This window comes from Dermacentor silvarum, chromosome 3 (assembly GCF_013339745.2).
Source record: "Dermacentor silvarum isolate Dsil-2018 chromosome 3, BIME_Dsil_1.4, whole genome shotgun sequence".
Taxonomy (NCBI): Eukaryota; Metazoa; Arthropoda; class Arachnida; order Ixodida; family Ixodidae; genus Dermacentor; species Dermacentor silvarum.
Genome location: NC_051156.1, coordinates 62,982,967 through 63,010,285, shown reverse-complemented (window position 1 = coordinate 63,010,285; position 27,319 = coordinate 62,982,967). Strand labels below are relative to the sequence as shown.

The following is a 27,319-nucleotide window of genomic DNA, read 5'->3' as shown; positions in this document are numbered from 1 at the left end:
AGCAAATGACTGCGAAAACGGCTTTCGCTTAGTCTCAGGCCGCTTCGACGACAGAGTATTATGGATAACCTTGAGTAGTTTTCGAGATCGCTTCTCGTTTCGAACGCGTCTAAGCCTAGCGAAAGAAATATCCGATGCCAGCGCCATCTATCGGGGAAGTCGGGAGATAGGCATGACGACAGCATGTGGCCTCTGAGATCAGAAGATTTCTGTTGAAGGTTGTTGTAGAGAGCTTGCACGGCTTGTCTGTTTCCTCGCAGATCAGCGGATATGGGATGTACAAATACAACGCGATTCCTGAGAGATCATACTAGGAACTACTCAATCGGTGCAGAGACATGCAGACACGGCAACACCAACGCGATTGCAGACGACGCGAAAAGCAGCGCGCGCGCGAAACACCAGCATGCATTGCGACCGGAACTGGTGCCTCCTGATTGGCTGTCGTCCACCGCTGCGCGCTAGACGCTTCCGGCGGCGGCGTTCGCCCGACGAAAATGTTTGGACAGGCAGATCGGCCGCGGACGGCAAATTTCTTGACGCCGGCCGTCGGACGTTCGCCGCCCGACGAAGTTCTTCGCTCGGACGCCGGTTATTCGCTCCATGTATTCCGGCCTTAACGCGCACCGACAGTGAACGCTTCGGTGGTCTCAGCACTGCGACGCCTCGATGCCAGCATTCGAAGGGACGCTGGCATCAAGAAGCACTACCAACGCCACCTAGGTGGCGTTCACCGTACTCAGCACAGCGGAGCGTGGCCTCCGCAATTAGCTCTGAAAATGTTTCTGAAGTTGATCGCGGAGGCTGCAATTACGACGCGCTGTACGCGCTGATTTGACTCGGTGACGATTCAGTTACGTGCTTTGTCTTGCGCGTTGTATTAGTGTGTCAGTTACGTGCTTCGTCTTTCGCGTTGTGCTAGCGTGTGCAGCGTAGTGCAGCTTCCATATGCACGACGGTTGCTCATGGTCATCGACGTTGGTAGTCGTGATGGAGGAGACGTGCCACCAGGCGTCAGCGTGGGTGCATCAACGCCTAAGGGCGCTTTAGCCACAAAACACCAATAGACATTATATATCAATGTGCAATAAACATTACACTACTTCTGTGAAGACACGTTTCACTTTCGTGTTCTATACCGATTCCTATATAAGAGGGATCAACCACATTTTTTTGTTTCGACTCCAGCCTCCAAGACGCTGCTCATATAAACCCGCGTCATAATATTGACCCTTTTCCCGGCGCTCCCGTGGGTGCTGCCATGCTTGATCACGTGGTGACACGTTCATTGCTTGCCTCAGCTGCCTCCGTTGCCTCCGTGTTTACAATGCAAGCGCGTGACGCCGGTGCAGCCCAGCAAACCTCCGTTTCAAAGCATATATATCGTAGACGGTGACTGTGTGGCCGACACTTTGGCCACAGCTTTAGAGGGCATGTAAGTGCTTTCTGAGCTCATTACGCCTTGCCCAAACTGCGCGAGCAGTGTATACGGTGCCTGTACTAACAGCGGGACTAGAAATGTATTCCAAGCTGTCCAAACTTTCCGATTATGAATTAAATCAGGATCACTGTGCTCGTTCTTTATGTGGCAAACATTTTGAAGCAGAGGCTTGTCATGTTTCCGACTCAGTAAAGTTCCTCGGTTCTTCGGTGCGGCCACTATTTGTTTATTTTCAGCCTAATCGCTCAGCGGGTGTGCTCTGCTGCGATAGACTTATTCTTGCGGCGCACAAAGCTTGGAATGTAAATGTTCTGTACTTTGTGGTAGCTTGTAGCAAAGACGTATTATCGCTAGTCCCTCGCTTACTTTGTGGACCGTCACAAAACGTTCAGCTTCCAACATTCGTGTCTTGTCGGTGTAGTCGCCGTCACTCATGTTTCGGCACATTGATTCAAGTGTGCACCCATTCACTTATAATTGATACGTTGGCGATAGGGTGGGTGCAAGTTTGCGGGCGAGTAGGGGGTAGATGTTCGTAAATAACGTGCGAGAAACTTACTATGCCAGTAAGGTAAGCGACGTTACTTCCTTTTGTAACGAGCGGTACTCACTCTTAAGTGCCGACGTTGCGGAGTTGAAGTCCTTTCTTTGGAGGTTAGCTATACAGCACTGGCGGATGAATTATCTTTTTTTTTTATCCTCGAGGAAAGCCGTCCATCGTGAAGGGCCGACAACACAGGCAGTCCTTATGTAGCTGCGGCGCCACAGGTTCATTCCATTCCTTAATATGCGAATCACTATTTTTACAGCTAACTACCGCGCACGTCTTCCCTTTATCGTTACGTATTCTGCAGCATGAACTGGGCACAGCGCATTAGCGAACACCCACTTGCATTCTCGACAACTGATCGGACAGTAGCAGGGCAGAAGCAATAGTGGTTTCGTATTCGTGCGCATTTGCTGAGGCAACGTATGGCGCGCCGCCGAAGGCGCCATCTCGTTCCTCTAGAGCAAACTGCTCTACGAAAAGGGTCAATACAGACACGCGCTCCATGCGGTTTTCGTGATGTCGCTGCGTGCCCAGAGGGATTAACAGCTGAATGCGTGACAGAGTAGCCCGGCTGCAGAACCGCCTCATACGTGACACGTTTCGACGGTGGTGATGCGGTGTGTCAGTGCAAGATGACATCGCGTTAATTTGGCCTCTTTTGAAGTCGGGGAATCACCCAGCAAAATTACTACTGAAGATAAGACTGAGGAACATGGACGAAAATAAATAGGGGGGGGGGGGGGGTAAAGTGCACAAGTATCTTGACCTCAAAACCGTAGACACAGAATGGAGGAAGAGGTCTAGAAAATTGGCACCCAAGTACAGGGTAATTGAAAGTGTAAATAGACAACCAGAAGTCATAAAAAAGTGAGTGATAGAAACAGACATAGTAAATTAGATGCGAGGGATGGAAACAACAAGTACCATGGAGATTTACAAGAATGAGAAGAAAGAAATTAGAAGGTAAATCTTGTACGATTACACAAAGGACAGTGCCTCGCTATTTGAGGATCAAGCTAGTTGCCTAAAGACAAAAGAAAAAAATACCGGAGAAAATATTCGCAACAAAATGACGCATGTGTATGCTGCAGCAAACATCCCCAGACCACTAAGCACATCCTAATGAAATGCGAAGGGATTCACCCAGTGGGACCCTTAGGTAACGTACACCTTCCAGAAGCGCTTGGATTTAAAGTGGACGAAAGCATCAACCAGTCAGCAGCCGAGATAAGCAAGATGCGTTTAGAGTATTGGAAGAAAAAAAGCAGGGAAGAAATTGATAGGACTGGATTCGTTACAGGCATAGGTAAATATACAAGTTAGATATAGAGGTTTTAAGGAAGAGAATAGAAACAGTGTTTGATAAATATCTACAGATTACTTGATTAACTCAAGCAGGCTAGGGGATTATTTGTCACCACCCCGTTTCAAAGAGGATGCCAATAAATAGTTATAATAATCATCATATCATCATCGATGAGCGAGAGAGTAGCCCGGATGCATAAACGCCTCATACACGAACGTTTCAACGAAACGGCAGACGCCGCAGCCCGCGCGCTCACTCTCCGGGCAACGCCTTCAGACCCTTCCGAAATGGATCCCGAACCCAATCCGGTACTGACTTTTCGAGAAATTACTCAACTATACCAATTCGGCCACGCAATTTATCCTAAGCCCTGTAAGGGCCTTACAAAGGCAGAGGAACGTACACTCCTCCGCCTTTACACCAAAACACTGCTGTGCCCGGCAGTTTTAAAGCACTTTGATCCTGCCTGTACAGGAAAATGCCCGCACTGTGCGGAGAAGTCTTCGGACATCTTCCACATGGTGTGGGCATGCCAATCAACCCCGAACCTCACCCTAAAACCAAACCCCACCCGAGAGGACTGGGAGGCAGCCCTGCTCGGCTGCTCCGACCTGGCAAGGCCCTGGTCGACCGAGCACAAGACGCGGCGGCCGCCAATGGGCTCCTGTAATGAGGAGCCCACCTAGTGAGTGTGAAAAGTGGCCCCCTCCGGGTCACCTCAAGCTTCCTCCGTGTACATTAAATAAAGTTTTTCAAACAGACAGATGACACGTTTCGACGGTGGCAATTTCGGTGTGTCGCTAGGTTGCTTCAATGATAATCGCAATAACGATTCATCGTGAGATGAATTCTGCCAGGATTGAATAATGAGATTACCAATATCTATCTATCTCTCTATTCTTACCGACCCAGTGGCCCAAGCTGCCTACTAGACCGGTTTCTTTTGGCCATGAAACACCCGTGCAACGCTATGGGAGCGTTTCATACAGCGCCGGCAGTGGACGCACCGCGGTGCTGGCGCATGTAGAAGGACATCAGAACAGACGCAGACGTGGGTTAAAACACATGAGTGTTCCAGTAACTCTGCTTCGATGCATAAAAAATGTTTTCATCAATTCATTCAAACAACTTTATTGAGTGCCCTGCAATTTGGTGGGGTCGGCCTAGACAATGTTTTCATCAGTGGAACAACCGTGTATTTACTGCGGAGCTGTATATGTCTACTCTCTCATAGATTTTTCAATGTCCGTGCCTCAAAACTCCCGCGCTCTCTATAAGGACGCAAAGCAAACTAGTAAGGCATGTGCTGGCACCTGGCTTAGCAAGAGGAAAACTAGGAAACCGGCAGCGAGTAGCAACGAAGATCGTGCCGGAGAGGCTGCCCGTAAGCGGCGGGCTCCGCAGGAAGACGGGTGCCGCGAAGCGGAGAATGCGACGAAGCGACGCAGGTACCACGGTTGTAAGTTGGAGGAGCACAAGGATGCGTATGCGAAATGTCAGAGGGGCTTTCTGGACAGACATTTCGGATTCAGTTGTGCGGTGAGCGACAGACTGTGGTTCGGCAACGAGTTGATGGTTACTGGTAACGTTCGAGATGTCGCGCAGCGTGAACGTGATGTGGTTTTGACAACTATACCGCAGCTTAGCCAGCTGCTCGGTTTGGCTGCGCCGAGGGAGCGCTAATGGCTGTAGCGCGCATCGATCATTTGGTGTGACAGGTGGTTGCTAACAAGCCACCTGCTGCATTTCCGCGCCTGCGCAAAGAACCTAATAGGCAGTTTGTATGGTGCGTGTGCTGGTATGGGGAGGCCGCGTGTAGTGCGAACTGCCAAAGAATAGCTCCGCTGGTATAGCCCATATTCAGAGAGTGGAATGGCTGCGATTTTTCAAGCGAAGCTTGTATTGCCTCACAAGTGTCGGTGCCGTTGTAGGTCTGACCACAAAATACCCGTCTCGCGCAAGTGAAGGAAAACAGCGGGAAAGGCTATCACATGCAAGCGAAAGCGCTCGCGATTCCTGCCACCGCGGCGCCGAAACCTGTTTCGAGCGGCGGCTGCGGCACTGCGGCTGCGGCACTGCGGCTGGATCGGCGAGGTTCGAGCAAGTTGGAATTTCATCGCGGCGGCAGCGCGGCAGCACCGCTTCCGAACCAATGACGGCCCGCCTCACCACATGACCAGTGGAGGACTAGTGCGGGAAAGCTTGCGCATAGGACGATTTTCGCAGTGGTGGAAAATGCGCAGCCGCAATGCATGTGAAACGAAACCTCGCGAAAAGCTTCGCAGCGCCGCGCCGCCGTTTGCTCCATTCGCTCAATCGCTTGCACGTGAAACCGGCTTTAGGCACCCGTTCCTGCGGCGAGCGTCGGCGTAACCGAGCGAAGGATGAAAGAGCGAACGGGGATGAAAGACGCGAGGAGGAAAGCGGAGGAGCAGGGTACGGCGAAAGCATGAGAATAAAAGCGTAGTGCGGCGACGATGGCTACGAGATGGCGCCAGAGTAGCGTGTGTGCCGTCTGGGAAGTCTGTCAGCGGCGGCTGCTGAGAATCGCGCCCACACGTCACCCACGCGCTGCCTCTCGCGATGTCCAGATTAGCGAGGCAGTCGCGCCCCACATGGCTCCTTTGGCAACGTGCCACACGAGACAGACTGTCGGCGCCAGCCAATATATTGCGAAACGAAAACACGTACGTATAGAGCTGCGCTCAAATTTCGCATTAGGGAGTAGCGTAATCGTCGGTGACTGTTTTTAGAACTGCATATTTTGCGCCAATTATTTCAAAAAAATATGACAGGAATGCCTATTAAATTTTTACTGGTCTTCATGGAAAAGCATAGCAAAAGTCATTCCGGATTATGTGTTTCCGAAACGCAGTAAAAATGAAGGAAACTTTTGAGAAGACAACGCGATGTTCACGGAAATTGTCCTATGGTTTGTACGGAAATAAAAAGGCAAAAAGCGCTGTGACATTTTAGCATAAGCATGCAGATGAAGTATTTACTGATGTCATTTATTCACTGAAAAGTCCAGATAGCTCGCAAAGTCCATCAAGGTGGATTTTGCCATATTAGGGGAAAAGATGAAAGAGTGGGTACGACGTCAGTGCACATCGTTCGGCACATCTTCACAGCAGCTCACCAAAGACGCAAAGACACCTCCAAGCTGTCGCTACTACACGACGCCGCGCGCTGTTCAATCGCACGAGTGTTCATTTCCCGTACTTTCATTTTGCACATATCACCGCATTTTTTGCCCGCTTACGGCTTTGCTTTTTGACGGCACGCTATATATAGTACGCCTAACCACGCGTTTCCACGGTTGTTCATGTTATGGCGTTGTGCTTGACGCCGAAGCCTCCCTCACCTTACGAACGCCTGTTAGAAAAAAACAGAAAGACAATGCGATAATCAGGCAGTGGATGGAACGCGAGTGAGAGAGAACACAAGAAAAGCCGAACTTGAACTTGATAGTTGCCGCGGTGAACGGCAGACACGCATAAAACAGCGCATAAAACAAGTAAACTTCAACTTTCCGATTATGTCCGTCTGCACGAGACACGCGCTTCTGAAATATAACTGGCATAATTTGAGTTCACACGATCGAAGCGAATATCCAATGCGAACGGAGCAACCTCAGTGCCCATTAGTTGCGTGCTTTAGGAGCTCCAACGCACAGCACTATACCCGCGTAGCTTCGATTTTTCACATGAGACCCGTTTTATTGCGGACGTAATGAACCTGTGGGGTTGTGATGCAATGCAAGGTTGTTTAGAATCATCAGGCGAAAATCCGAGAACCTTTTAGCAATTGTTCAGGGGATTTAGCTCGGGCTCGAAACGCACGCCATTGCGAAAAGACGCTCGGCGAAGGTTTCGCTTTCAAAGCAGTACGCCTCTTGAGAATACCCGGATATCCAAGGGTGCAAAAACCAGTGGCCGCCGCTTCGCTGATTAGTGGCGGCATGGTGAAGTCACAGTTCATTAAATGTTGGATGATGAAAGCGACTGTTGCAATTTGAATTGCAACACGGCGACGATCGCCTATGTGCACAATTACATACAATCGCTACAAGCGCTCCGCAACTACGCCCTAGATAAGATGGCGGACGCAGCCAATGCTGCTAGTTCACTACGCATGTGTTTAAAAACGCAGGAAGGTAAAAGTTACAGTGACGTGTCCCTTTTTAAACGCGGGTGACGCGCAAGCGTATGGCTGCTATAGCGCACACGAAGCTATCGGCCCTCGGTGCGCCTGACGCCTGGACTCTGTCCGCACCAGGGGCGTAGCCGGGAAGGGGCGGGGGGGGGGGGGGCTGATGGGGCTACAGCCCCCCCTCCCCCCTCCCCCGAAATTGTTTCGTGCTGGCAAGCACCGCCAACCAAAACAATCACCGGCGCCGGGAATCATTCAGGATTTTGTATACAATGTCTTTTTCACGCTCGAAGAGACATTTCGGCACTAACATTGCGAACTCGGGCTGGATTTCGTGGCAACGCCCTTGCACCTGGAGTCACGTAACGCAAGGAGCCCCATCCGGGCACAAACTTTCAAGGGTTTTTCGATATAGTGAGCGGGCGCGTTGCGGCATTTCGCAACGGCAGCGGAATCTACGGAGCGCATGGATTTCAATTCCGAAACTTTATGGGTCTAAAGTTTTCATAAACTTTTGACGCGAAAGGTGCACTGACATTTCCAAAGGCGTGCTTTAGATTTTCAATTCTGGAACTGGAGCCCTCGTGTCCAAGCCGTTCTAGAGCCAACACGCGCTCGCATCTTCCACACACATGAAAATACTAAATATCACCGTGGCTGTCAGCTGGCAGCTGATAATTTTCTCCAAACATTTTCAGGAAGCGCGCCCAATGTGATCGATCAGCTGGACAAGGGCAGGCAAAGTAAAATAAGAGAAAACAGAAGAAAGCGGCCTATTATTGTGACAGTTCTTTTTTTGCGGGCGACAAGGTCTGGCTCTCCGTGGCCATATGGACAGTGGTCCTATGGATTTAAACAAAGCCCCCGCTGAAAATACTGGTATTTTCAGAGCGCTTCTTCGCATGCGAACTGATTGTGGAGATACGTATCGGAAGAACCATTTAGAAAGCTGCCCTAGTAATGTCTCGTATTTAAGCCCAGACGTACAAAACCAAATTATAGAAATTTGTGGTGAAATTATCAACAAAAAAAAAAGCCTAGATGCAAAATTAAACGCTGCAGGCTGCTTCTCCATACTCGCTGACGAAACGACGGATACTTATGGAACTGAACAGCTTGTGCAAGGTACCTAAACAAGGATGTCAACGACATCGAAGGAGTGTTTTTAAGTTTCAGCACCGGAATAGATGCCCTCTCTCAGTGCGACTACAGGTTCTATGTAAATATGTACAAACTGCTGCAGATTCGAGTCATCCTTCCAGTAACCACTGCCAGGGCAGAGAGAATATTTTTTAACATGAGATTACTAAAAAAACAACCTGAGCTCTACAATGTCTGAGAAACGCATGGTTAGGTTGGCGCTTCTATACGGCCACGGAGACGTTGGCAACAACATGTCCGAAGTCATTGACCGCTTCGCTAAACTTCCCCGCCGAGTGAAGTTTGTCCTTTAGATAGCGAAGAAGCAAAAATGAGTGCAAGTAAAAATTAAGCTCTGTTTCTTCAGATCCATAAACTCGTAATTATGAAAACATATGACTGTTCATTAGCTTTTAGCACCGCAGAAATTTTCGCCGTTTATTCTAACGTTTAGCATCATGATCGAAATTATCATGCGAATACGAAAATTACGAGGACATCAATTACGAATTTTCACCGACCTTGCTCATTTAAAGCCCGGCCCACGCGGCGTTTCCCAACAAACATACTCGGATATTGGGTATTGAGTATTTTCAGGAAGCGCGCCCAATGTGATCGATCAGCTGGACAAGGGCAGGCAAAGTAAAATAAGAGAAAACAGAAGAAAGCGGCCTATTATTGTGACAGTTCTTTTTTTGCGGGCGACAAGGTCTGGCTCTCCGTGGCCATATGGACAGTGGTCCTATGGATTTAAACAAAGCCCCCGCTGAAAATACTGGTATTTTCAGAGCGCTTCTTCGCATGCGAACTGATTGTGGAGATACGTATCGGAAACATACTCGGATATTGCCTGTATCGTTTCTCTTTCTATGCGTAATATTTACTATCTGTGACTGCGCAACATGTTTATTTGTCTTATTTGACGCATTATATACCGTGACGTTTGCGTAAATAAGTGGATTTTTTAAGACAAGCCTCCGCTTCTCGGCGAGAGCATGGCCCTCGTGCAGTCCACCCTCGCGGCCCACGGTGATCGGTTGGGCAAAGTAGAGCACTATCTCGATCACGTCGTCGCCCCCGCTGTCGCCGCAGCTAAGCCGGTTTCGCAATACATGCCTACGCCCAGTCCACCCCCTCACGTGGCTCCCTTGCACCCGTCGGACGCCCGCACCGACACCCAAATGCTTCAAGATGGCCAGGCCAAATGACTAGATGCGCATCTGGCACTGGAACTGTAGGAGCTTCGCCCGTAAGAAAGCCTCCCTACAGCAATACCTACGCAGCCACGAAGCCAAACCCCACGTCGTCCTGTTACAAGAAACTGTAGTGCCAACCACCATGTTCTCCGGATACCAGTGGTTACCCGGCCCTTCGGGAGGACGCGGTACCGCCACGCTGGTCACTAATAAGATCACCTGCCTTGTGCACGACCTCGACATGCCCGAAATCGAACATGTCATGGTAGAGCTTCTCCCTGGCAATGCATCCCGACAAAGCGTGTACATACTCAATGTATACAGCAGCCCCAGTCACCACAAGCAACGGTTCAAACGCCTGTTCCAGAAAGCCATTCGCCTCGCCGGCTCCAACCCGATAGTGATCGCGGGCGACTTTAACGCCGCGCATCGCACCTGGGGCTACGCGTACGACACCCCCAAGGGTACCGAGCTTTGGCAGAACGCGAACGACATGAATCTTACCCTCATTACGGACAAGGCTTTCCCCACCCGCACTGGCACGTCCACGCAAAGAGACACCACCCCGGATCTCTGCTTCGTCAAGAATATCGCCGACGCCCGTTGGTCCAACCTCGCGGTAGATCTCGGTAGCAACCATTTCTTATTGGCCGTACACTTCTCCACAGTCAGCAGGAAGACCAAGACGTACACGTGGGTGGACTGGGACCTCTTCCGTAAGACTCGCGCAGAACGACCCCCTCCCTACGCCGCGCCAAGTCTCGAGACGTGGACGGATCAGCTTAAGGTCGACGTCGGCAAGGCCACCAAAACCATCTGTACAGACCTGTCCACCGAGAGGATGGACAGTCGCCTAGCCCACCTGCTCGAGGCCAAACAATCCCTACTGGCCCGATGGAAGGGCCAGCGTCTCAATCGGAGGTTACGCAAACGCATATCCGAGCTGAACAAGAGCACAGCGGATCACTGCAGCACCCTTTCCAAACAGCAGTGGGACGAAGTCTGTAACTCGATTGACGGGCAGGTCCGTAATGGCAAAACATGGAACCTTCTCAAACACCTGCTCGACGAAACCAACACCAACACCCGCACCAATCAGCGCCATTCTCTCGCGAAGATACTTCATCAGGCCAAAGGGACCGCACCACCCGAAGAAGTCGCCAAAAGCCTCGTGCAGAACTATATACCGCTTCCCGCGGACCCGTCGATTCCTCACCCCGAATACACTGGCACCTACAACACCCACTTAGACGCCGACTTTTCCGTCGAAGAGGTGCGCCGAGCTCTCCACGAACTCAATGGCCGTTCCACCTCTGGCCCCGATGGCATCCCCAACAAGCTCCTACGCAACTTGGATGAGCCCTCCGTCAATTACCTCACCGATACTATCAACGAAACGTGGAAGAAGGGCGAGCTACCCAACGCCTGGAGACTCGCCCACACGATCCTTATTCCCAAACTGGGAAAAGCGCCTAGCTTAGATCACCTCCGGCCCATCTCGCTCACGTCGTGTGTGGGCAAGGTGGCGGAGCACGTCGTCCTCAACAGGGTCGGTCGCTATCTCGAGGACCACGACTGCTTCCCGCACCACATGATCGGCTTTCGACCTGGGCTATCTACTCAAGATGCCATGTTACTCTTAAAACATCAAATTCTCAACGGAGGAAACACTCGGGATATCCGTGCCATATACTCGGCCTCGATTTAGAAAAGGCATTCGATACGATCGCCCACTCGTCCATCCTGAAGGCGATCGCAGACCTCGGGCTCGGGCGTCGGTTCTACGACTTTGTCCGCTCCTTCGTGACCCGGCGCAGGGCCGTCCTCCGCGCAGGATACTTGGTGTCGGAAGAAGTCGAGCTCGGACAGTGCGGAACTCTCCAGGGGTCCGTCCTCTCGCCGACGCTCTTCAACCTAGTGATGATCGGGCTCTCCGAACGACTCTCGAGGATCGACGGGCTAAATCACACCATCTATGCGGACGACATAACGATCTGGTGCTCCGCGGGGTCGGATGGCTTCATCGAATCCGCCCTGCAGGAGGCCATTGAAACTGCCGAGTCCTACCTTGAACACACCAGTCTCAAGTGCTCCCCCACCAAGTCGGAGCTGTTGCTGTACTTGCCCAAACGCCGTGGCGCCAAGCCCAAAGGGTAGAAACCTCCGGCCGAACGCAACATCACACTCCGCATAAGAGACGGTCGTATAGTTCCCAGGGTAGATTCCATCAGGGTCCTGGGTATGATCATCGAGTCCCGCGGAACCAACACCCTAACGGTGCAGAAACTAATGACTAAGACTGAAAATGCAATACGACTCGTACGTAGAGTGGCCAACCGGCTCCACGGCCTGAAAGAAGACAACCTACTGCGTCTTGTACATGCGTTTGTTCTCTGCCACTTTACCTATGTCGCCGCCATACACAATTGGCTACTTGCGGAGCGCGACAAACTCAACGCCCTTATTCGAAAGGTTGTGACACGAGCCCTCGGCCTCCCTATATCACCACTTCCACCAGGGGCGTAGCCAGAAATTTTTTTCGGGGGGGGGGGGGGGTCATCGGCCCGACCGGGGGGGGGGGGGGGGGGGGGCAAGCGTCTGCTTTCCACTACGTGACGTGATCGATAATAAGTATCGGTAGTTTAAGCACACTCTATGCATGTATATCAAAGACATGGGACCCCCCCCCCCCCCCCTCGCGTGTGTGTGTGGCACTGTGTGCTTGTGAAGAAATTAAGTAAAAAGTAATGTAAGCTCAGTAAAATACAGTAAGTACGACAGGTACAGTGGGCGTTTGGAGCACCGTCTCTCATCGCGCCACTGAACGGACCAGTCTTCCAAAACGCATCATTGAGACGACCCGCCCGATCGGAGAAGACATCATTAATTGTTAATCTCCGTTAAGCGTAGATGGCGTCGTCCTCGTCGGGGCGAAGTGCGTTTGACAGGTCAAGGAGGGCTATACATGTGAAAATGCACGTGTTACCAGGCTATACCTACTCCCATAGCAATAGCTTTTTCGCTGCGTCTTTGCGCTAGAAAACTTAAATACGCGCAAAAACGAGTAATGCTTTTTTTTACGAAGCTTTCGTCGCCTTGCATTTCCTGCGGCAAGTGCATGGGCCGCTGTGTCTTCCGCTGTGTGCGAGCGTGCAGCCGTCATTTGCCTTACGTCAACAGATTCAAAATTGTACAGAATATTTCACCGCACTGCATAGTTATGGCATGTGTACGCATTTTAAGTAGTGCGTGCGAGTCATTTCTGCTTCACTTAGGCCGGTACAAACAGGAAGTGGCCTTGTACCTCACAGAATCTCGACTGATTGGTGTACTAGTGATGCAGGAATGAACTCCGGTCTTGTTCAGTGCATAGTGCACATAATCAATTTCTCAGGACGCGTGAACTCCGACGAGAACTGTCAGCGCCTGCAACAACAGTTTACTTACGCTGTACTGCGCACAGCAGTAATCCATGCTTGTCGGCTGTCTGTTTCGTGCATTCTGTTGCGAGTCGGTGGACTTTCACTGCTGGCATCAACCCTTTCGTGTGTACATTGCTGGTTTGGGATTCCACAACACAACAGCAACTACCAGCCTTTCATAATTGCTGGTTTGGGATTCAGCAACACAACAGTAACTACCAGCCTTCCGTAGGGGCGCAATCGCAAACGAGAGACGTTTTGCGCTGCAGACTATGGCTACGTTCACATTTGGGAAGCGGCAAGCGGGTGGAGAGGCCAAAGCGGCCGGGAAATCTTTTCCGCGCATGTCCAAGTTCACATTTGTTTTGCTACCACCGCGGCCGCGCTCCCGCTTTCGTCCACATCCATCTAGTCTGCGTACGTTTGTCGGCGTGGTGGCGCTCATTATCGCATTATTTCGAGCGGTATGTTCATTCACTGACCCACCCGTCATCAAAAGTGATCATCTTGTGCAAGTTCGCGTGTCATCTGCGACCTTGGGTTCCTCGTTGGCGTTCTGTAATTCTCACACGGGCGCGGTAGCGCTGTGTCACAGGTTGCTGCGTAGGCGTGATTATATTTCTTTAATAGCTTTTATTTACAAGTTGTAATAACATTTCATCATTTCGTATTATTTTCGGCGCCTCCAGGACACGAAAGCGGCAACGGGAACACCAAAGCTAAAACCCGGGCTGGCCCTTGTGTTGAGGCTCGCCGAAGCCTGCGCGTCCTACGTGAGACCTACGCTCCCAATCTATCGTCGCGACGAGAAAGCACCCTGCGACTTCTGCAACATACCGTGCACGTGCGAGGAGAATTATGGAGCGCCAACGAGGAATCTGCCTAACTATTGTCTTCCATGGAAGTGGAAGAAGAAATGGCTTTTATACTTTTACCTACTTGTTTTCTAGATAGAAATCGACAATGAATAAACGGAAGACAAGAAAACCTCGGAAACTGCAGTGGTGGGTTCGCCTGGCTTTGCAAAAGTGTAAGAAGTTGGGTCACGCCAAGGCTTCGTTGCCGCACCTCCTGTCGCGCGACGTTGAATACTATCGCGAGTATTGCTGACAGTACGTTTGAGTGCCACTCTTGTCGTAGAGCAAGGGGTGGTTCTTGATCGCGTCGATCAGCATTACAGCCTACACTTTTGGTGCCATGTTCAATGTTACGACCGGAAGTTTACATGCTAGTGTAGCTTCCGGTCGAGCAGAACGACTTTCCGCCGCGTTTCCGCTTCGCCATGGCGAAAAAATCGGTCCGAGACCAATTTGGCTCGCCGCCTGTTTTTCTGCCTGTTTTGCCGCTTAGGTGGGCGGATTTTTGCAACATTTTGCCGCTTCCGACAGCTTCGAGACCAAGTTCCTACGCGAACGCGGCCTACCGGCACCTGAAGGGAAGCGGCGGAAATGTATACCGGAAATTTCGACCACCTGGGTACTGTAACGTGCACCTAAATCCAAGTAAACGGGCCTCGAGCATTTTCGCCTTCATCTAAAATGCGGCTGCCGCATTTGTTGCTTCATTTGTTGCGCATTTGTTGCGCATTTGTTGTTTCAGAATGCGGACGCCACATTCGCGCCCAAAACCTCACAGAGTGTCAAGGCCTTGACAAACACCGTGACAGTTTTTTCCATATGCAGACATGATTCGCTGTAAATTACCAACCCAAACGGAAGCGCCCAGGAATGAAAGTGTGAAAGTAGCACCGGTTTCTTGAAATATGTCAGCGCGAAGCGACGAGAGAAAAGGGTGGGTTAGTGGGGGGGGGGGGTGCAAAAAATTTCGGGGGGGGGGGGGGGTTGAACCCCCTGAACCCCCCCCCCCCCCCCCCTTGGCTACGCCAGTGAACAGGGGTATTAGACTGGAGGACTGGGGGCATGTGCGCAGGTTGATCGACATTCCTTTGCTAAAGGGAGGTCACCCCTAAAAGCTTCACTCTGTTGTCCGAGGTTGCTCGTCTCGAGCTGGAAGGTAAGTAATCAATAGTGCCTGTTGTTGAGCCATCTTTTGTAACTAACGCCACGGGTTACTCAGGTCACCCGCGGCTTTTCGCGGCCCAGTCAGGGCCCACTCCTGTATAATCAGTCATATAGGACATCGGCTGGCGCGTACTTGGAAACAATTCGTTTTATTAGCAATGTTTTCGACAATGATCGCACCTTTTTTGAGTCAAGCAAACCGGAACAGAAAGTAAAGAAAGCATGCAAGCTATCCGGTTGCATGGAAGACATCAACTGCGTGAAGTTACGTTTTCAGTCCCTCTAATCCTGCATCACGTATTATTGAAAACTGCTTTACCTAATTGTCCCCAACTTTATGATGCCTTCTCTTTAGTATAGTGGCAGGGGCCTACCTCTGGAGACCTAGTATATCATGCGATCCGTGCGCAAAGTTTAGCGCAGATAAAAGCTATGCCAGCGCTCGTGTACCCAATTAACTAAACGTCGTGATTGGCGCGGTGTCAGCACGTCTCGCATGAAAAGAGCAAGAACGCCGCAATTGTACGGTTGATTAACGACTGCTAATTAACGATCCCGATTCTTTCATCGCCGCTTTTCACCGCTTCAAGCACGTGTAGCAACAAAGAGGAACGAAAACGAAGAAAAAAAAGAAGGGGGGTGAACTACCTTCTTTGTCGCCGTCGCTGATTATACCCTCAAGCGCGGCTTGCAAGACCGGCGAGCCGGGACGTAGTCGTATCTTCTCAAAAGCAGCGCCAAGTACCGACGATCCTTCTACCTCTTGAACGACTCGGCATGTATAGCAGCCCACTTGAAAGGACGAATCGTGATTGTGCGCTTTAATCTGTACCCTTAATAATAAATATGTTTTTATCCTCATCAACCTTATTCTTCGCTTGCGTCAGTAGGCTCTCAGTGGACGAAAAGCGCCACGGTACTCCTTGAGAGCTCTCGTCTCGCGCGTGCACCACGACTCCGCTCGGACGTCGCCGGGGACTCGACAGAGGAGCCGTGCCAGAAAACAGGGCACAAAAACCCTATATACAAAGGGCCGCACAAGGATGAGCCTTTTGTTTCTTTTTATTTCCCCCTTTTTTTTCTCTCTCTCTCTTTTTTATGTTTGTTTGGTTATTACGTAGCTCTAAATAAAATGTGAAAGACAAAGAGAAATGACCGAAAATGCGCTCCTCCATTCCATTCCTTGTTTTTACATGCCCATCAAATGTAGAATGACAGCGCACAAATACGAGAATGCTGGCGTTAATGTGCAACCCCAGCAATGGCGGACATCGACTCTAGTTACCCGCCATAGTTGCTTAGTGGCTTTGGCGCGGCGCTGCTAAACACGAGGTCATGCGATCAAATCCCAGCCACGGCGGCCGCATTTCAATGGGGGCGAAATCCAAAAACGCTCTTGTACCATGCATTGGGTGTAGCTTAAAGAACCCCCAGGTGGTCGAAAGTAATCCGAAACTCTCGACTTCGCCATGCCTCATAATCAGATCGTGGTTTTGGCACGTAAAACTCCACAATTTAATTTTTCAGTTAATCGAAGCACCTTCAAGATTAAAAATTCGTGGATACGCACGCAGTGCACTGAACGAAAAACAGAATACCCATAAGAAAAAAAACAGGACCACGCCAACAGCTTTCACTGCTTTCACCGCCGAGCGTGAATTCGGAATCGTTGATCTGATAACCGCAGCGCGTATAAGACGAGAGGCCGGCTGGTCGACTGTGAATCAGCAGTTCTGCTGCAATTGATTAGTGTACAAGAGGTTCGTTCGCGCTTAGAGAAGGCGGGTGCAGAATATTAAGAAAAGGACCTGGGCCGGTACATTGTAGCGATGCCTTTCCGGTAATAATGCCCTTTCGCGCTTATCGCACTTTGTCAGTGGCCGGAGCGACGGTCCGCTCGCGTTATCAACACGATCAGCCGGCCGTGAGGGTGGATGATAAGACTAGTATAGAATAAGTCATAAGGCATCGCTACAAAATCGGAGCCCTGCCCCCCGCACCCCCTCCCCTCCATCCCATGCCTCATGCAACTTTTTTGACCGATCGGACTGTCGTGCGGCTTCACCAGTTGTCTTATAAAAAATCAAAAACCCTTTTTTTTTGCGCAGTAGTGCTCGTAATCTCAAAAGCTGACTTTCAAAGAATATTGCAAGTTTGCTAAATGGTGGGGATGGGCGCATGTTTCAGGATATGCAGACGCAGGCTTGACGTCCTTAATCTCATTTGGCCTCGGTTTACGAGTCAATTCACGCATTTGCGTGCAGGCGCCTCGAGCCACCCGCACCGCCGTTGGCCGAGCGTCATCAGGCCGTCCACAAGAATTACCAATCGTTCTACTCGATACAGAGATTTAGGTGCACGTTAAAGAACCCCAGGTGGTCCAAATTTCCGGAGTCCCCCACTACGGCGTGCCTCATAATCAGATCGTGGTTTTGGCACGTAAAACCCCATAATTTAATTTTAATTTCGATACAGAGAAGTCAACCTGGCGGAAACAACGCCGGCATATCGTGTGCTTCGGCTCTTGTGACATCGGTATCGGCAAAGGCGCGGTACCACCATAGAGAAAGGAATTCAACAAGAGCGGACACTCCGGACACTCCATAGAGCCCAGCGGCCGAATTGACGGCAGCGCGCCAAGCGGTCGGCATCAATCACTTCTGTTTTCGGTTTAAAAAAAATTAAATTATGGGGTTTTACGTGCCAAATCCACGATCTGATTATGAGGCACGCCGTAGGGGGGGACTCCGGAAATTTGAACCACCTGGGATTCTTTAACGTGCACCTAATCTAAGTACAGCGGGCGTTTTCGCATTTCGCCCCCATCGAAATGCGGCCGCCGTGGCCGGGATTCGTTTTCGGTTTTGGACGCGCGCATTTTCAACGCTAGCTAGCACGCCGGCTGCGCTTTTTTTTATTGCGATAGCACTTATATGGACACTTCAACCGGATTTCTGCCGTCGGCGTCGCCGTCGTCGTCGCCGTCGCCGTGAGGTTCCGTATAGAAAAAATCTTCGCCGCGCGCCGTATGCCGAGCGGAAGCGTGCGGGGACGCGCGCTATCACGGAGAGCGAACGCACTCAATCTTCCACACGCAAGCAAGGAAGCGGGAAGCCAGCGCCGGAGGGAGCAGGGGGGCACTTCTACTCTGCCAACAACCGCGCTCGTCGCTCGCCTGCACCGTCTCTTATCTCCACACGGCTCTGACCTTTCTATGCGATGTGCATTCGCCGCTCAGTTTCCGTTGAAGCGATAGACCGCACGTACCTTCGCCTGCTGCGGCGTATGCGTTTTGACAGTCGTTGTCTGCAGTCATTCAGTGTGATCTATTCATGTTTGTTTGTGCGCGCTCACACCACGCTTGTTCATTCAGTTCGTAATAGTCGGGCGACATTTTCCAACGCACGCTACACATGCAATGCTGCCCGGATCGGCAGTGCAGCGCTACAGGTGTGTCCCTTCGCACGCGCTGCCCACGGGAAGCGCTTCTCATCAACACCACCGTTTCACACGCGCCTTCTCGTGGTCATCGAGTCTCTCTTCATGTCGGTCTACTTACGCCGCAGCACACCTGCTTACTTAACCAGCTCATGTTTACTACAGTTCATATTGCTACCAAAGTCGCTCACGTTACTTCGTATGGCATTGCTCTGTTGCTATCGCATTCATTGTTCGCCCTTAGGGCGAAACTGACATTTTTTTTGCCTTACCGCGCACGGTATTCGCGCGGAATCTGTTTATTATTTGGTAAAAATGATTGCGAACGATCTTGTCGAGTCCCATCGAATCTGTGCCACGTGCAATTTCACAAAGTAGACGCAGACTCCTTGTGAAATGAGGAAATATTCTTTTGATCCATATAAAAGCTCGTTCCGCACTTTTTGTGCGTTCATTCAACGTTGTGACACCAGGTAAGCAGTTGCTTCCATATGAAGCTCCATCGGACGGCATCAGCTGAAAAAAAAGTAAATTACAAGCATGTTACATTTACAAGCATGTAACAGCATGTTACAAGCATGTGTCATTTGGTATTTAGATATAGGAATACTGCGTGTAGAGGCGAAACGTACGAAAGCGGTGAATGGGCGGCATTACAAACAAAAGCAATTCGCTTTTACATACATGGCGTAGGAAAAAACCCGACTCATCCCAAACAATAGCGTAAAATATGAAAACATCTGATTTCTAATCATTCCAGCATTTCCGGAAATTATTTCCTGCACTTTAGCAGCACAAATACACGGGCGACTTCGCGTTTCCAAAACTTGGCCTCGGGCGACGCGACGGTACATTACATACAGAGAGACGGACGCACCAGAGGCTCCCAGCCGGACCATGCTAGACGTTCGCAGAATGCCTTCTACTCGCACTCAAGACAAATGCGTGGGTGCAAAGCCTGTTTTCAGTCCTTTAGAAGACGGAATTTTCAAATTACAAGTTTGGTATGTTCCTCAGCGTTTTTTTTTATTTTTTTTTTCCTCGCTTTCTGCCGGCACCAGCAACACACTCTCATGTTATCACTCTTGGCAATCGCCCATCGCGTTTTCGACAGGCGTGAGTACCGAAAAAGGTATATGTTGTTGCGGGGCCACAAAAAACGTCACAAACTTGTCCCTCTAAGATTCATTACACGCCAAACAAACTTTGTCACCACGGCCGTGCTGCTTATCGCTAACTGCGTCACAGCGCGCTGTGCGGCCAGTGTGCCTCAACAGAACCGAAATAAGTTACAATAGTCCCCTAGAAAGCGTCGGAAACATGCCCCAGCACAATTCATTAACTCAAATTAACTGCGCCAGGATGGCCGAGCTGTTTTTCGCTAACTGCGTCTTAAGTCTCAGTCCCATGCCGTAAGCCTAATTTCGTCGTAGAATGTGAAACAAGATTTCTCACCTTGCCGTAGTCCAATAGTGCAATGGTGTCTTGTCCCAGTGCAGAAGGAACGCAAGAATACGCCCGGAGCCCAAGAAACCAGGATACATTTAAAAAAAAAAATGGAGACGGACGGGTCGCCGCGGGCGAGCGCTAAAACGCACGCGCAGCCGCCCTCACTCGCTTCGGGGGAGTGTCGATCTGGCGGATGACGCATGCATCTGGCGCGTCATTTACCTGTCGCTAGGTAAGGCAAGAAAAATAAGTCGCAAAGTTTAAGTTCATTTATACGCACAACGTTTTTAGTTTTCCCGGCGGAGAACTTAAAAAATAAATCAATGTCCGTTAACCTAATTTCACTTTCTTTTTTTTCGATACTCGCGGCAGCTAACGTTCGGCATCAATGCTATAGCGTGACCTATGGTGACGTGTTTCCTGTTGCCAGTTTTTACCGAGTGTCCCCTCTTGTTGAATTTCTTTCTCTATGATACCCCCCTGGCAGCAGGACATGCTTACTAAGCACTTTTGACCGGTATACGGTCGGAGCAGCGGTCTTTATCGTGTGCACTGGAGCTGTATATACGATCACCCTCATCGCCGCGCAATAACTTATCTGCAGCACCTGTGAGCACGGCGGGGTGCCGTCGCGAATCGCACTGAAGGCGGGAAAGGTAAAGTCCCTTTAGGAAAGGTGCGGACGGGGCCGTTGTCGTCTTTACAGCAGTTATTGCATATGGACCGCGACCGGGCTATCGCTACTGAACCAACCGCGCCTCTACCCGCCATATGAATTTTTGAAGTAAGCTTTTGCCGTAATAGTACGGTGTACCTACTAGAAGGGGGTAGTGTGTTTAGGGGCGGCACGCGCCATGCATTGCTGCTGGGCGAAAAGTGCGAAAAGGTCCGGCACTTGGATGCCAGCCCATGCAACAACAGCGCCGCCGCCAACATCCGTCGCATGGGGTTTCCCGTCGCTCATTCCTGCTGTTGTCAGCTGTGCTGCTTGTACGCCGCTAGCGTGTGCGTCGAACTTTGTTAAGGCAGGTGATGTTGAGTTTAATGAAGTTGGGCTATTTGATAACGAGCATAATAAGACATGATTACTAGCGTAATTACTAGAGGCCGGATCTTTAAGCATTAAAAAAGAGCGTTTTAGGCGCCAAAATAGGCAGGCAAAACAACGTTTTAGGCCTCTAACGTCGTTAATATAGGCACAATAAATTTTTACATAAATGCAAATAACTTCAAACTAAGACGTGCGCGGCCTATATCTACGATAGGGAAACAAGATAGGTTATTGTCTCCGATGCTACAAAGGCGCGAACAGTTGAACATAGCCGTGCAATTGTCCCATAAAACTACTGGACTAATGACGATCAATTGGCTTCATTCAATAAGCACACTGCTCATATTCATGTTCAATGGCCACTGTACTGGAGCGTCGCATATAGTGAAACAGGTATGAAAATAGATACTTGAAAGCTGGAAATACTGATTTAAAAAACTGATACTTTATGTATGACTGACGCAATAAATTAAGACACAACAAAAACAGGCAAATAACAAATGCAAGAGAGACTACTATTTATTAAGAAATTAGCATGTTCTTACATGAGGACTGTTAGGTACAACTCTTCGCTATTTTCTCATATACAATGGCATTATCAGAATTGTACAGGCCAGACGTCCCAACACGGCCTAATGCAGTACCGCCCATTTGAAGTGCACATGTTTGGAGAGCACGCAGAACGTAGTCGAAGAGTCACTGTGATGATTGTGGAAACAATAGCAAACTACCACAATCTCCAGATTTTTGGATTCAAAATTGTGCCTCTTGTCACTGAGAATGATCTCGTACGCTGAGAAGGAACGCCCGACGGTGGTGAACACCTTAAAAAGTAAATTACAAGCAAAACAAAAGCCGCGTGCACATCACATTTTTCTTTCTTCTTTTGCTCTTTACTCTCCTTTCCCCTGACGGCTCTCCGCGGTTTCGCATTCGCCAACCGCTCGCGCAATGTCAGCGCGGCGGCGTATGCTGGCCGGCGCGTCTGATTTCAATGCTGCTAGCAGTTGTTTTCCGAGAGTTGGTTAAATTAAAGGACTAGGTTGAACCCCATAGAGTACCGAACAGTCAATGTTGCCCGGTAACATGAATAACGGTCTCTAACTGCATTCGAAAGCGAAACTTGAGGCTAAGTAGTGTTCATATAGGCGCCGATATTGAAAATAGGCATTTATAGGCATTTAGGCACAAACGCCAAAATAGGCATTTATAGGCACTATAAAAACCCTATAAAATCCCTCCTTAACCTCTGATTCATGCTCATATATCAAAGTGGGGCGATAGGAGCGCAAGGAACAAAACGGCATTTGCCTAAAATCCGGTCTCTAGTAAGTACTAGGTCCCGTGTTCTTTCATTCTCTCTCTTGTTGCGCTAGTAATCATGTCTTATTATGCCCGAACTTTGTGTTGTTAGTGATTTTTTTTTTAGTTTATGTAGTTCAAACGACAAACTCGTTTAAAATAAAGGCTTGCTTTTCCCTGATGTGTTCCAGTTATACACAGCGGTTGTCGACGCAGTATAATGATTTTAATGATAAAGTATTGAATTACTTTTAATTATCCAACTTCTAAATAACTCATGCAAGTGAAACGTAATTACTACTTTTAATAATTAATTATTTATTAAATGTTTCATCGATTGTTTGAATACTTATTAAATCAAAGTGTGCTGTTAGTTTGCATTACTCATATTACCTACAAATTGAGTAATTAGGCAGTTATTGTTATTAATTTGTTATTGCTATTAATTACTTTTGTTATTAATTACTCTTGCTATCTCCAGTACATTGTTCATCTTGCGACTTTTAGAAATTAAGTAGCCCGTCTCTTTACAGAATGTCCATGTATTGTTTAAGTGATATCTGCATACGAAGGAGTATGTTTTCATTCATAATTTTTTTCATTTGTGACACGTAATTGTAAGAAGTGCATGTGCATTTCCACAGTTGTTGATTTTCTGCAGCGTAACGATGTACAAGCAACAATTGTGACTTCTACGGCTAACTATTGTATAACACTTGATTTCATAGGGCCAAATTTTATGTAACAAGTTTGGCTCGCTCTGCTTTTCAATATGTTTAGCCCATGCTGAAGTGGCGCCACCTAGTGACCTCGACAAAAGGAGCCTCAGCCACGGGCCCTCCCTGAACACACTCCCCCCTTCCAGTACACTGTAGTAATAGCGTTAACAATCCAACGTTAAAATCCACTGTGTTTGGCGACGTCATAGTGCACAGCTATCGCTTTAACCGCCCTTTAAATGTTCGGTGCCAACCTCCGTCGCATCCAATGCCCCTCGTATTGAAGCGACAGCACCCACTGGGTTTCGCTACCTTTCACAGAAGCAACAGCATAATCATACGCTCATAGGATACACAAGGCGACAGCTGTCGCTTTGATATTTCATAAAATTGCCGGGACAGATTTACAAATAACCAATTTTTAGCTTAGACCATAATCGCACCCCATGCCACGTCACATCGGCTCATTAACTTCCCCTATGTCTTCACAAAATGTGATAAAGCTATAAGAGTGAGATACACCACCAACCACCGAAAACCGCGGGTAAGAGGCCTAATAGTGTTACGAGAACTGCAGCGCAATTAAACACCCGGCCGACAAAAAGAAACGAGCCGGACGAGCGCTGAACTTACAACAGGTTTTATTGGAACGAATTTTACAGGTATATGCACTATCCATATACAGGGTGTCCCAGCTATCACGCAGCACGATTTAAAAAAGGGGGAACGGCGTTACGCCAAGCAAACCTAGTGCGTATTGTTTCCAGTACAGTGGAGTAGCCGCCAGTATTTTTTCGTTACTGAAATTTGATTAGGTAATTGAAATTAATTATCTAACTCGAGAAGTGCTCTCCTAATTATCAAAGTGTCAATGACAAGATGGTAGAGCAACATGAAAAACTACCGATACAGCTTTCTGTTGCTCAATACGTGCTACATAAAAGTGTTTTTCCGAGCGGGAAGAAGCCCGCAAATGCACGCAAAGTGCCTCGAGCGGCCAGTCGCACGGCAGTAGTAGCAGTAGTAGTAGTAGTAGTAGTAGTAGTAGTAGTAGTAGTAGTAGTAGTAGCAGCAGAGGAGGAGGAGGAGGAAGAGTGCCTTCACCGCAACGCTTGAAACAAAATAGCAGACCTTTGCGCAACTCTGCGAAGCGTATACAGATGCACCATTGTGCCTAATAGACTTTGCAGCGGCACTTGGCTTCAATTTTGCAAACTACAGGTTTTGCCGCTCAAATGAATCCCAACGCCAGCCGATTTATTCCCAGCGTCAGTGAATTTAATCTGTGCAGAACGTCCTTAAAGAATGTTCGAATCCCGAGGCAAGCAAAATCTTGTGAAAATGTTTGGAGTTGAAACCCTTTGTTCAAAAAAATAAATAAATAAAGAGCATGATGGAAGACCACTAGATTTTCCCCTATGTGACCAACGACAACGTTTGGAGTTTCTTGTTGTTGTTTTTTTTCTCTCTCTTTTCCTTTTTGTTGTTTTCTTTTTCGTTTTTTCTTCTTTTTTTGTGAGAGCGGCAGACATGTCGATTCGAGTAAACAATTACGAGAAAATGTTAGCATGAGATTGTTAAGAGAGGTAATGACGCACGCCCGATGTCATCATGGCTCTCAACCGAAACACCTTAGAGTAATTCAGGGATGACTAGACATTAGCACGTTTTAGTCACTAGTGAATAGAAATAACTTTTCTGCTATGGGCTACCTGTAGCCTCCAAACGAGCACGTCATCATAAAAAACAATCAGTAATCGCACTGTAAATTAATGAGCAATTAACTAAGCAACTACACCTTACAGCTAACCTGTAGGACTATACTCGACCTGCGTGCTGGCGTAGTGGCTATGGCGTTGCGCTACTAAGCCCGAGGGCGCATGATCGAATCCCGGCCGCGGCAGCCGCATTTCGATGGGGGTGAAATGCAAAAACGCCCGTGTCCCGTGCAGTGGGTGCATATTAAAGGGCCCCTCACCAGGCTACATAGTAAATTTTGGTTACACGCTGGAAGTTGTTACGTGCCTTCTAGGAAGTGTTCTACCGCACGAGTTTTTCAAATTAGTTAATTAATAGCAGAGATGGAAATATTTGAAGTGCCGCGAACCTGTTATTTCAGGAGACGAGCATCACCACCAACATAGACGCTCTCTCCCCTTGTTTCGTCTAGCCTCCGGAAGCGACGTTCCTTCCCTGCATTATCCCATAACGGAGTCGGAGGATCTAGCTTAATTAACTGTGCCTTAATTAACTTCACCATATATCGTGGGTTCGACTCCCACCAATGGTGATTGGTTGGACCTCCCATAAATTTCGGTGCAATTTAATTTTGGTGCCATAACGCCGGACGGTCAATTTTTCGATAACGCCGGACATTAGATTTTTCGACCCATGAGCCAATTAAGGCTTTCGCCTTAAAAACACCCAGACGTTCTGTTTGTATGCTTTATTGTTAATGTGAAGGCATTATATGGCTCACAAAGCGGAAATCCGGCGGCGTGGCCAGATATATGCTACAAAACATCACGTGGTCACAAAGACAGACCACGCGCCATTTGATGCTTCCATTGGTGCAAGTGCATGCGACGCCACGTGCGCTTCCGCCAATGATAGAGGAGTGGCTCCGATGGACGAGCAAGTCACGTGGTCACAGACAGATCGCGCCGGTGGCTAGTCTATATTGACCCTTTTCGCGGAGCAGTTTGTTCTAGAAAAAAGTTGTCGCAGTTTCACCAGAAACGCGAAGCATCAATTGCGATAGCAAATTTGTAGAGAGCTATTCGGAGTAATAATAGCTTTATCAGCTGTATAAACTTGGACATGCAGTAGCACCGGCAACACGCAGAACTGTTGTCGACGCCGTCGGCGTTTTGCCCGCGTTCGCACAAAATGCGTGCGGCGTTGGTGACTGTTGCCGAAGCCTCTGATATAAATAGGCACTTGGTGCCGCAGCTAAACGTCGCCTCCCTTCCCTCCCCTCCCTCCCCCACGGCCTCTCGCGCGTCGGAAGAAGGGGCGTTTGCTCTACATATATGGTGATTGTAAACGAGGAAAGAGACGCCTACTTCTGCAACCCTTAAGGGAGCACGGCGCAGAACGCGCGTTTATTCTCCGCCGTGGGTTCACTCCCCGTGAAAGCGCGCGTCCCTCGCACCTTTCACTCGCACATACAGCGTGAGAACTGGTGAGGATGAATGACGAATATCTCAACAACGTTTAGTTTCCAGATGACATTGTCCTGTTCAGGAATGCTGCGGACGAATTGCAGCAACTGATTGGGGACAGAGACAGTGTAGGAGTACGAGGAGGAGGAGGAGGGAGAGAAATAGAAGGCAGGGATGACCGTGTAGGAGTAGGGTTGAACATTAATATATGGAAGACAAAGGGAATGTTCAATAGCCTGGTAAAACAACAAAAATTCATGGTCGACAGTGAGCCTCTAGAATCTGGCAGAGTACGTTTATCTCGGTGAATTACTCACAAGGGACGCTGATCATGAGAAGGACCCGCCGCGGTGGCTTAGCGGCTATGGCGTTGCACTGCTAAGCACGACGTCGCGAGATCAAATCTAGGCCGCTGCTGCGGCATTTCGATGGGGGCGAAATTCAAGAACACCAGTGTCGCGTGCATTGGGGGCACGTTAAAGATCCCTTGTTGGTCAACAATAATCCGGAGTCCCCCAATACGGCGTGCCTCATAATCAAATCGTGGTTATGGCACGTAAAACCCAAGACTTCTTCATGAGAAAGAAATTCACAGAAGAATAATATCTGTTGGAGCGCATACGACAGGCATTACCAAATCATAACCAGGAGCTTACACCTATCGTTGAGCAGAAAATTTACATACATTGCATTGTACCGTTAATAACATATTGGGCCGAAACTGGAAAGATGCAACCGTGCGCTGCGCGGTCACATACCGTGCTGACGGACGTGCGGCCGGGTGCTGTTGGCCTTGCAATGAGGCCTTATGAAACATTTATTATGCAACTGTCTCGTTTTACAGCGGAGCTGTTTGAACCTCCCTATAATGATCATTCCGTCGTCCTCAAGTTCGCCGAGCTGGGTAGAGAAGCTGAGAGAGAGCGAAAGCAGAGTATAAAAAAAGCATCGCGCAGCTAGCTGGATGG

General features: G+C 49.1%; 1 protein-coding gene across 1 annotated transcript in view; it reads left to right on the top strand.

Moving 5' to 3' along the window:
• Positions 1-9,927: 9,927 nt before the first annotated feature.
• Positions 9,928-27,319, top strand: part of LOC119444431 (uncharacterized) — a 20,578-nt gene continuing 3,186 nt past the window's right edge. Inside the window, exons 1-3 of the mRNA XM_049664589.1 lie at positions 9,928-10,785; positions 10,903-11,294; positions 11,603-11,887. Coding sequence (XP_049520546.1) covers positions 9,928-10,785; positions 10,903-11,294; positions 11,603-11,887 — 1,535 coding nt within the window. The remainder of the gene's footprint in view (positions 10,786-10,902; positions 11,295-11,602; positions 11,888-27,319) is intronic.